The 11085-nt window shown below is 41.6% G+C and overlaps 1 protein-coding gene across 1 annotated transcript; it reads left to right on the top strand.

Annotated features, from left to right (window-relative positions):
• The first annotated feature begins 1975 nt into the window (after window positions 1-1975).
• On the top strand, window positions 1976-3664 carry LOC146360473 (uncharacterized). Its single transcript, XM_084922822.1, has 4 exons — window positions 1976-2192; window positions 2302-2457; window positions 2872-2964; window positions 3169-3664. The coding sequence occupies exons 1-4, from the start codon at window positions 2091-2093 to the stop codon at window positions 3508-3510; spliced, it is 693 nt and encodes a 230-aa protein (XP_084778948.1). The 5' UTR covers window positions 1976-2090; the 3' UTR covers window positions 3511-3664.
• The last annotated feature ends 7421 nt before the right edge of the window (window positions 3665-11085 follow it).

Genomic DNA, 11085 nt, shown 5'->3' with positions numbered 1-11085 from the left:
CGCAAAGAATGACGGCCCTTTGGTGACCCACATCTGGTTTGCCAGAGGTAATCCACACATAGGCCAGCACAGGACCACCAGTGTGTCTGGTGCTGGCCCATGTTATGAGAATCTTAAACTTAGTTTCAGAATAATTAAATCTGAGACTTTGTTTTATTGTAAGGTTATTAAGTTTCAAATAGTGTGACAAATAAATATAAACTTTAATTCTGAAAATATTTAAATATTATTAAATAACACCAGCTACAATATTGGATAATATGTGTTTGTTCAGCAGAACAGTGTCCAGTATGTTGGCTGATATACTTTATTTACATGATATGCTTTGTTTATATCCAACTCATGTCAGCTGTGGTTTGTGAGTCAAGATGGCGCCGGTGTGCATGGCTCGCCGTCCACCGCTGTCAGATCCACTTTATCTCTTTTTTTTTACTGGAAAGCACTTTCGTCAACCATGTTGCTTTTAAAGTGCTCTATAAATAAAGTTGGATTGGATTTTAAAATAAAAGTTGAGCTGATTTTAATGTATTACAAGGAGTGTTTTTCATTATTATTTTTTAAATAAACATACAGTGTTTATATTAAATGCTGTACTAGAAATAAGCTCAAGGACAATAAAAGGGCATGTGATTTAGTTACATTCAACTTGTATGCAGCAAAATTAAAAATAAGTTACCACAAGTTGTTTTTTAATTTGGTAAATAATTGATAAAATGTTAAAAGTACTGGTTGTATTTGACCTCATCACCAGGATGAGTTGGAAATACTTCAAATTCCCTCAGGTGGCCTTTTGCTGGTTGGATTGCCACTACAGTCTGTAAACTGTAGAGGTAATTTTGTGAGCTCATTGGATGAGCAGTTTCTGAAATACTCAGACCAGCCCATCTGGCACCAACAACCACGCAGTCTCTTTCCCCCATTCTGATACTTACTTTGACCTTCAGCAGGTCATCATGAACATGTCTGTATGCTTAAATACTTTAATTTGCTGAGGTCTGATTGGTTCACTAGATAGTTGTGTTTACCGAGCAGGTGAACAGGTGTACCTGGCAAAGTGTGTGTAACCCTCAGTGTTACTGACATGTTCCACACTGATGCACAACAATACTCTGTGCCCCACACTGTTTTATTAAGTATGTCTAATCACTGTAGACATTACATGTACCTTCTTAGAGGAGAGGTCATACAGTGGAAGATCTTGTTTCCATAATTACTGAAACTTCCCAGTTGCATGGGGAATTTGGACTGCTATACCAAGACAAAGACTTTGACAATCAGTTTTTCAGTGTCATCTCGACTGCTGACTTGTATGACAAGGCCACTGTTAAAGTCATCCTTAAAGAGCCAGTAATCACCCTTGACTTACAACCAGTATGTGAATCAGGATCATCGTCTGCATTGAACTCTTCGACTTCAGTGAGCACCCATCCTGCAAGTACTACTGAAACGGACATCTGCCCTGCCAATCATGATGCACCCTCACAGGTGTCCGACTGCGCATCGTCAAGTTCCAGTGACACCATCATTCTCCCTGATTCATGTCGCCCTGCTGCGTGGCCAGTGCCATTTCAAGTACCGGAGTTTTCCCGAGACATACAACTAATCCTCGCTGAGGCAAACAACTCATATCGCAACACTGGAAGACCTTTCATGGATGCCAGTGTTAAATCAGCAAGAATGCAAGACCTTGCAAAAGTAATTTTTTCGTACACTGCTTACCCAACCAATCAGCAGATCCTCTCAGTGGCTGAAGCCTTGGTTTCAAAGTTTCCGTGTCTTAAGGAGCCAGGATCATTTGCCGGCTTATATGGCTGGTGGCAGCGTATAAAAAACAAGATGCACAATTACCGTGCCAAGCTAAGATCTCGAAAATTTTCTTACCTGGAAATTGAAATTAATGCCTTAAAAAGGAAGCATCCAGCTGATGCAGTGCCATCAAAGAATGTAAAAAAGCGAAAAAAAAAAAAACAGAGGTTAATTATCTCCCTCCGCATCCTACTGGAGAAACCCAAGAGACACTGGAGAAAGAGAGGCTGGAATTAATTTATGAAATAACAAAGAAAAACAACGCAAAGATAATTGCAGACAAAATGAATAAAACGTTCTCTAGCCGAAGACTTGAAGTGGTCAGCCTCTGCCCCTCTGTGGGTGAGTTAAAAGAAAGGTGGCCAGCATTATTCACTGAGGCTCAGGTGAGTATGTGTAATAACTTTTCCTTCCCACCAAAAAACATTCATGTTATAACTATGAGATCTGGTCTGTCATTTGAAATGTCATTTTTTTTGTCCCCTTACTTCTTAGATCATCGAAGAGTTCAGACGCATCACCACAGTTTCTTTGGTGGAGACATTCATGCTGAAACTTGATGAGTACACACCAGGTCTTTTGCAGCTTATGCCTGCCAAAGGAGGAGCTGCTGGTTCCAAGATGAGACCTCTGCTGGACACTTTGAATGACGTATGTTATTTGACTTTTTTCACAAATATGTAATTATGGAGGGCTGCAGTGGGTAGCACGAAGGTCCTGGGTTCAAATCCTGGCCCAGGGTCTTTATGCATGGAGTTTGCATGTTCTCCCTGTGCATGTGTGGGTTCCCCCGGGTACTCCGGCTTCCTCCCACAGTCAGAAAACATGGCTGTTAGGTTAATTGGTCTCTCCAAATTGACCTTAGGTTTGAGTGTGTGCGTGCATGGTTGTTTATCCTGTCTGTCTCTATGTTGCCTTGTGATTGACTGTCCAGGGTGTACCCAGCCTCTCACCTGTTGAAAGCTGGAGAGAGGCATCAGCCATGTTTTTGTTTTTAAGTAATTCAGTCTTAATGTATGTAAATCACTCGACTTAGTCTTTTCACTAAATTGTATCTCCCTACAGACACAGAGCATTGAGAAGAAAAGGGATCTCCTTATCTGCTGCCTCATTAGCTACCTCGGGGAAAGACAAGAAGATCTTTTTCATGACTGCCAGGTTTGTCATATTGATAACAGATTACTTATTAACTCAAGGGATCCTAATGTTCTTCTCTCCTGTCCTCTCCTATCCCCTGTTCTCCCCTTCTCCATTCATCTTCTTTCCACTCCCCTCTTTAGATAAACTGAAATATATTGAAAAAGCATCTTAAATAAAATAAAACGTGTGTATGCTTTTTCTTTCTTTCTTTTTAACACGTAGGAATGTGAGGATTACACAGACAATATGATGAAGGTGATCGTGATCCACAACATCATGGCTGAGGAGGATCCATCAGATGTGTTCATTGTGATTGAGGGAAACCAAGTGATGGAGGGATGTGGAAGCCGAACAAAGGCATGTGTACTGCTGATGGGACTGATATATGCTCTCAACCTCGAATATCCGAAGGAGCTGAAGAACACATTTGACACTTTTGAAAAACTGTTTTTGGAACTTGACGGGGCGAAACTACTGAACAAGGTCCACGACCTCAAAAATAAGCTTATGCAATGCACACACATTTCCCCTCTTGTTCCCAGAGGATCTTTTGTCCAGACATAGCTTGATGGAGCTGTAATTTTTCTTCTGACAGCAAGCACAGAAACTATTGAATGTTGGTGATAGTGTTCTGTTCTATCTATACATATGTTTGATAACGTACATGCACAGAAACAACCTTGTAGAGTTTCTGTGCTTTTGGCTTTTAAAATGGACTAAGTGGTCTTTGAAAGTGTTGTCTGCATTAGCTGTTGTGTTGCACTTTATTCTGTGTTTTTATGGAATAAAAACATTGAGATGATGAACCATTTGAATATCTTTTTTTTTTTTTTTGGGGGGGGGGGGGGGGGGGGGGGTCCATTTTACCTGATATTAATAGGTAATGTTTATCAACTGATAATAAATTTTATTAGTAATTATCAGGTATTACCAACTAGCAAACAAGAGATAATTTTACCTAATTTCAATGAGTAAGTAGCTATTGAATGTATACATAAATATGGGGTAAATTTTACCCAATTTAATTAAGTATTTCATAGCTTTTTATTGAAGCTATATTATTTACACAATATATTGAACTAAATCTACCACAAAAAAGTCAATGCAAATTGTTCCCTCAGATTTATTGGGTAAATTCTATAGATGACTTCTTACAGTGCATGACCTTAAAAACTCAGCCTATGCTGGAAAACCATCCAAAGTGGCCGAATGAAAACAATTCTGCAAAGAAGAGAGGACCAAATTTCCTCCACAGCGCTGTAAAACACTCATCACCAGTTATTGCAAATGCTCGATTGCAGTTCTTGCTAGATGACAAAACCACTTATTAGGTTTAGAAGGAAATGACTTTTTCTACATGAGGTAAAGTTGGAGAGCTGTTTCCCCAAACTAAATGAAATCATCATTTAAAAAACTACAATCTGTATTTACTCTGAACATCTGTGTTAACATTTGAAATTGGAAACATGTAAGTGTAACAAACATGTTAAAACATAAGAAATCAGGAAGGGGCATGTATAGGAATTTTTTTTACTTATGTATTAATCACATTATTTTATTGTATGATGCCTTGGTGCCACTGGATTTTAACATGTCTCACACTCATACAGTAAGACAAATGGTGGGGGTGTAGTAAGGAAGTTGGGGGAAGCAGACAACTCCACAGGAAGAGTCTTTTGTGTCTTCGAGGACTCTGGGAGGTAGCAAGGGAGTGTGAACCTTAAGGTGTGAAACAGCTGTGTACTGCCTTTTGTTCCTGGAGAAGGTATTTAACTGAGAGCCATGCTAGGCTCAGGGAGACTCTGCTGACCGTCTGTCCCGCGGTCATGCAGGGACTTCATCAAGCTTGGTTGTCTGTTCTTTGTGTGTTTGATTAAAGAATGTTAGCTACCGCTCACCGCTCGTCTGCAGGCTTTATTTGAATGGAAAACGTCCACAACAGGCAAAAAAAAAGCTTTTTGCTTTGATTTAGAGCAGAAGTTTTTTGCACTGCATTTTAAAATGAAAACATATTGCATTTATTTACAATTAAAGACACACAGAGCAGGAAGTGTGTTACTGTTTTACATCCACAGATACACAAGAAAAGAAGCAGGCAACATGAGGTCAAGTTATGGCAATTTTATTTGTGTATTTCAGTACATGTATTTAGATTAGAGTTTTTAAAAAACAAACAAAGGTCCCAAGAAGAAGGATGGGGTGAAAGAAAGGTGGAGAGAGGGGGAAGAAACTATTGATGTCCTCAAACTTGATGCTGCTGGGTCACTTCTTTCTCAGCAGTCTGCTCCAGAATCCCCTCCTGTCCTCGGCTTGCTTTTCTTTTGCCTTCAGTTCTTTGAAGGTTTTGTTGAGCTGCTCCTCGGCATCTTTAAATGTTTCTTTCAGCTGCTGTTTGGCCAGTTTCACTTTGTGTTTGAGGAGCTCTTTAGCTTCCTTTTTGTGCTTTCGTATTTCTTTAAGTGCGTCTTTGCAGTCTTTCTTGGTCACCGCAGAGCCGGTCATTTGTGTTTCAGCTTCAGCCATTACATTTGCAGCTTCTTGTGTTGCCAACTGCATTTTCCTTTTTCCCTCTTCAAAAGCTTCCTGCACCTCCTGTAATTCCTGTATCACATTTCCTGCCTCCTCCTTTGCAGTTTGATATTTATTTTTGGCTTCTTGTGCTGTGGTTTTCTCTTCCTCCAATGCTTTTTGAGCTTCCAACAGTTCTTTCTTCATGTTTTCATTCTCGTTTTCTGCCTGTTGTTTTCCCATTTTCTCTCCTTTAAGTTTGAGACCCACATGCAGTAATTCCTGCAATACTACTTCAGTTTCAAACTTTGAATTTTTAGCTTCTCCTCTTGATTTTTCTGCCTCTTCTTTTAATTTGACATTTTCAGCCTGTATCATTTGAAATTCTTCTTGCAGGTTAATCAGCTGTGCTGTATTGTATGGTGAAGCACTCGCTGATCCTCTTCTCGTTCTCCCTTGATTCATTTTGGCCTTTTAAACAAAGGAACCAACCAATATTCTAGCCTGCTGTGTGGGTGGGCAACTAGAAATCACTGGTGGGCAACATGAGTGAGGAGAAAACTGGAGCAGCCAAGCAGGGAGCTGCAGGTTGCTGGTTTGAGTCTCTGTTCAGATGCTGGTGTCTCCTCTCTCTGAGATGTCTGCAAACAGTCCCAGATAAAACAATAAGGATAATAAACAAACACGTGACTAAAATAACAATTATGACTCTGATGTGTTTCATGTGTACCAGGATGGCCTCTATACAGCAGTCGCTGCAAGCATCCACATCGGCACACTTACTTTTCTTTAAGCAGGCGTGCTGGGGTCCTCCTAAGGAAAGTTTGAAACTTCATTTCCTTCATGCTGGTGAACTTTTTACCAAATATTTTCATCAAAGCTTCTCCATCACTGACAGGGATTGTTTGGATCTTTACACTCATCTCCACCAACCCTAAAAAATGAGTCTCACTTTGCTCATATAATGCCAGGAGTGTCTCCATATTCCACAAAAGTATGCAAACATGTAACAGTATCCCATATTCATATAAATATTATTGATATTATAGCAAAAGCTGTCACCAACACAATTGTCCCAAGTGCTTTTTTTAAACAGGATTTTCAACTAGAGGATTTCCCTATAGCTTATTTTTTTAATATTTTGTACACAATAACAGAATAATTTCAGAAAAACACAAAATGACTGGTGTCAATATTATTTGCCCCACAAAAAGATTGAATATAAAAAATACTGCAAATATTGCACAGTTGAAAAAAAAAGCACTACAGCTCAGTGGTTCCCGCCCTCCTTTGTCCTCCTGTTTCCCCTCCCTCTCCCCTCCAACGAGGAGTTTGATGGCGTGTGGGACAAAGGAGTTTTTAAGCCTGTTGGTTCTTGTCTTTGGGAGAAGCAACCTGTCGCTGAACAGGCTCCTCTGATTATTTACCACCGTGTGCAGAGGATGCCCAGCATTGTCCATAATGTCCAGCAGTTTCTTTAATGCCCTTTTCTCTGCCACTGTCACCAAAGTGTCCAGCTTCATGCCGACCACAGAGCCAGCCTTCCTGATTCGTTTTTCCAGCCTGGATGAGTCCTTCTGTGCTGTGCTGCTCCTGAGGAAGTACAGTCTGCTTTGGCCTTTTTTATACAGGTGCTGCATGTTGCATGACCAAACAGACAGAGACAGTGGGATTACACAGGACAAAGCTGAAGACAACTGACTGCAATGGACTGCTGCAAGGGGGGGAGACGAGACTACAGTGGAAGGAGGGGGAGGAGACATGGAAGAATGCTGTTGTTTAGTGTGGGAGATCAAATTGGGCTAAGGAACCTGGGGAGGAAAACCGACTGCCTTTGAGTGGAGAATTGAAAAGTGTCTGAAACACTGCAAGAAGGAGAGGCACACAAAAATCACACACACAAACAGAAAATGCATTAATCCTACTAACACATTGTTATGGAAATTTTAACAATAACCTGCAACACACCCAGTGAGCTTGATTTGAAGTGGGTTTAATAAACACATTGCAATGTGGAGAGAGCATCCCAGTGAAACACCAGGACCATCTCTGAATTGTGGCCACCACCCTTACATCTTATGTACAGAGTTTGTCTGTGTCTATATGTCAGGTCGGGTCTGACACTCCACCTCTCTGGGAACTCTCAGGCCCTCCAAAGGCCTATCTCCTCTCACCACACTCCCTGCCGGTAACTGATGCCCTCAGGGGTCGGTGCGTTGGTGGTTCTTGGTGTCCGGAGCTGGGCGCTCAGGTATGTACCAGCTCACTCCCGGTGACTACTTGGCGGGGCCTGGTGCCTGTTGCCCGGTCAGGCCTCTTCCGGGGCAAAGGGGGCCCTCGAGCCTCCGGCCTCTGGGCCTGCGGCTCGATTCACTCTGGCACAACTGGCTGCCGGCAGAGCCGGCGGGTACGCCAATGCAGCCCCCTCTGGCTTCTGCTCCGTGGCTACTGGGTGACCCCTCATCTGGGGCTCTCCTCAGCTCTTCCCAGGAGGGTGGCACGGATGCCCCTCCGGTGGTCCTCCTTGGGCTCTCGCACTCTGGGGCCTCTGGATGTCTGGAGCCTGGATCTCCTTCATGCCTGCTTCATGCCCTGGGGGACAGGGCTATGGCTCTCTACACCCTCTAGCAGATCATTACATGGGGAAACCTTTTGAATACAAGCACGCTGATCCACACAGGTGTGAACACGGGTGTTCACTGTTCATAGACATAAACTACACCTTTATTGGCTGCGATTTCCAAGCACATTGTGCGCTGTCGGTCCTGCTTGCTACACAACAACATTCAATATTTAGTATTTACTGCTGTTTACACTTAGCTAGATTAACGTGATGGTCAGTGGCGGTCCTAGCCTGTTTGGCGCCCCGGGTGAACACTCTCTCTGGCGCCCCCCCCCCCCACACACACACATAAAACATATTAAGGCAGAGACACATATGAAGACAGAGAGAATATGCATAGTATGCAACCAGCTACCAAACAGCCATCATAATTCGTCATACAATGAGAACAGGACAAATCAACAACTGACAATGACTAATTAATATTAAAATCTGTAACATAATGTATTGTTTGGAGTTTAGTCTGTTACTGTTGCTATTTTTACCATTTCTTCTTGGAGCAACTGTAACCCACATAATTTCCTTAGGGATTAATAAAGTATTCTGATTCTGATTGTTTCAGGATGACCTGCCATTATCCAATCACACATCTGCTTACCTGCATCTTTTGCTCGTTTCTCCTCCTCTTCTTTTCTCTTTTTTCTAAACTGAGCACCTGATGGCTTTGAACTTTTCTTGTCCATCTTCCATTGGTTTTAATTTCACACTCCAGTATGAACACAAATCCCCCAACCCGAGGATCGCCACAACATAACCTAATAGACCTACACCTTAGTTCACAGATTCACTTTGTCTAAGGTGTATTTCTGGGATTTCACACAACCCAGGATTCAAATCATGAATACATAATTGGCTTGGATTTACAACATTATGGATGAAATATGCTCTATTTGGAAGCAGCAGCTCCCCCCCACTCCCCTTTCGATGGGTTGTGTGTGAGACTTTAAATCATCAAACTCTAAATTATAAATGTTAAATTGTTATTGATCCCTTTACTCCTGGTCCTAAAGTTATATTTATTTTCTTACTCTTCTAATATTTATTGTTTGTTTTCTTGCACTGCTGTAACTGGAGCCTCGTCGTCTCGTCTCTCTATATGCTGGACTGTATGTAGCGGAGATGACAATAAAGTTTACTTTGACTTCAGCAGCAAGCAGGCGCACCGAGGGCTCTCGCGCTCACTTTTCGCATATAGAATTTCAAAAAAACATGCGTGCAAATGTTGTGCCCTTAAACAGGGGAAATAGTGAGGAGAGGTGAAAGAACGGCACAGACACACAGCTCTCACTCTCACTCGTCTGTATTGAGTTTCACAAGCAGTACAACCAAAACAATATTCTTATGGATGCACTCAGTCTCAGGACAACTGTGTCCAAACTAAGTCACTATTGTTCGCTGCATTAGCTGATGAGAATACTTTAGATAACATGAACTGTAGCATTAGGCAAAAACATCTTGTTAACTTGCACATGTTAGCTGACACAGTCACTAACTTTCCACAGCAAAGAAATAACACTTTAAGTACTGCAGGTCTTTCAGTAGTTAACTTATACAGATAGTACCAGAAAAATCTTCACACAATATGGCGGAGTAATAGCGAAAACTAGCATACACAGCAACACAGATTAACTGGAACTTCTCAGAATAGTCAGCAATTCACATCTTTCGCTACAATGAACAATGATAACAACATAATAATCAACGGTAACACACATTTATACAGATCTGTGCATGGCAGTTACCTTAAACAGGGGAAATAGTGAGATAGTGAGGAGAGGTGAAAGAACGGCACAGACACACAGCTCTCACTCTCACTCGTCTGTATTGAGTGAAGGAGGAGGCGTGCGAACCCACCTACTGGAGCCCTGAGGCATTAACAATGGATCGACGCACAATCAACCCAGGCAAAACTTTCACTACTTATCTCCCTCTATATTCCCACTGCATATTCTATTCGAAAACAGTCAAAGCAACAAATAAAACATTAATAAGGGCATGACATGAAATGTAAGGAACAGAGATGTACAACTTCAAAACTAATCAAATTTATGATCCACCACATACTCCCCCTCAGAATAGATGTTGTCCTCAACATCCAAATGTTTAACATTTAGCACAAACGTGGAGTTATGACCATTATTATCACGAAAACCACATACAATAAACCATTGCATACTATAACTGTTTCTTGTACCTTATATGTACTCTACAAGAATAGTTTCACAAGCTGGAACTCTTTTCATACATTCTTTAGTGTGGGTTATTACCCAAAGTCTTTCAGTGTTCTCATACAATCTGTATGAATTACAGTGTCCATGCAGTTACATTAACACAGTCTGCTGCTGGCTTGTGAACAAAGTCCATTTAGTTGCAAGCACAATATGAATCAGTTCAATGTCCAAAAGTCACTTTGAATATGAATTCTGTGTTAAACAGTCCATTTACTTGTGGTTGGTGTGGAGTGTAAGTACATTGTCTCTGTTCAATAATGTGTTTCGTGTGTGATCACAATGTTTCTTTTCACTCAAGTCCATACAGTTATCAGTGGCAGTATGCCTGAACAGTCCGTGGAACCATGAAGTGTGTATGATGTGATGGTGTTCTCAGGTTATAACAAGCTGGTGAACCAAGCCGATCATATGTGAAGATCTTTGGTGGTTTGCGCTCTCTACTTGGTCGCTGATGCTCTTGCTCACTGGTCCTGCTGTGTTTGTCTGGAACAGGTGCAGGAACGGGTTCCTCCACTGATGGTTCCTCGACATAATTTTCCTCTTGGCCAGGTAGTTGTTCACATTGGTTCAGTACTTCATGTTCATTCTCTGGCTCAGATGACATGTTTTCCACTGTTTGAAGGTGTTTGGCTGGTTCATCAGTGCTCATAGGATTCAGTGTCTGAGGGTAAAGTGGCTCAAATGGCTGCTGAGATGACACTGGATAATACTCATCATCGTCATCCTCTTCCTCAGCTTGTTCCACTTCCTCACTTGTCTCCACAGCTCTTTTTCTTG

The sequence above is a fragment of the Perissodus microlepis genome, unplaced genomic scaffold (genome assembly GCF_051167445.1).
Source record: "Perissodus microlepis isolate ML-2025 ecotype Zambia unplaced genomic scaffold, ASM5116744v1 scaffold_58, whole genome shotgun sequence".
Classification (NCBI taxonomy): Eukaryota; Metazoa; Chordata; class Actinopteri; order Cichliformes; family Cichlidae; genus Perissodus; species Perissodus microlepis.
Note: the sequence above shows the minus strand (reverse complement) of the source record. Positions and strands in the feature narration are given on the sequence as shown.

What these genes read in the sequence shown, in the direction of transcription:
- LOC146360473 (XM_084922822.1), top strand. Translation starts at nt 2,091, where the DNA reads ATGAATAAAACGTTCTCTAGCCGAAGACTTGAAGTGGTCAGCCTCTGC. An exon ending in CATTATTCACTGAGGCTCAG is followed by an intron (nt 2,193 to 2,301) that starts GTGAGTATGTGT and finishes CTTACTTCTTAG; the next exon opens with ATCATCGAAGAGTTCAGACG. An exon ending in ATCTTTTTCATGACTGCCAG is followed by an intron (nt 2,965 to 3,168) that starts GTTTGTCATATT and finishes TTTAACACGTAG; the next exon opens with GAATGTGAGGATTACACAGA.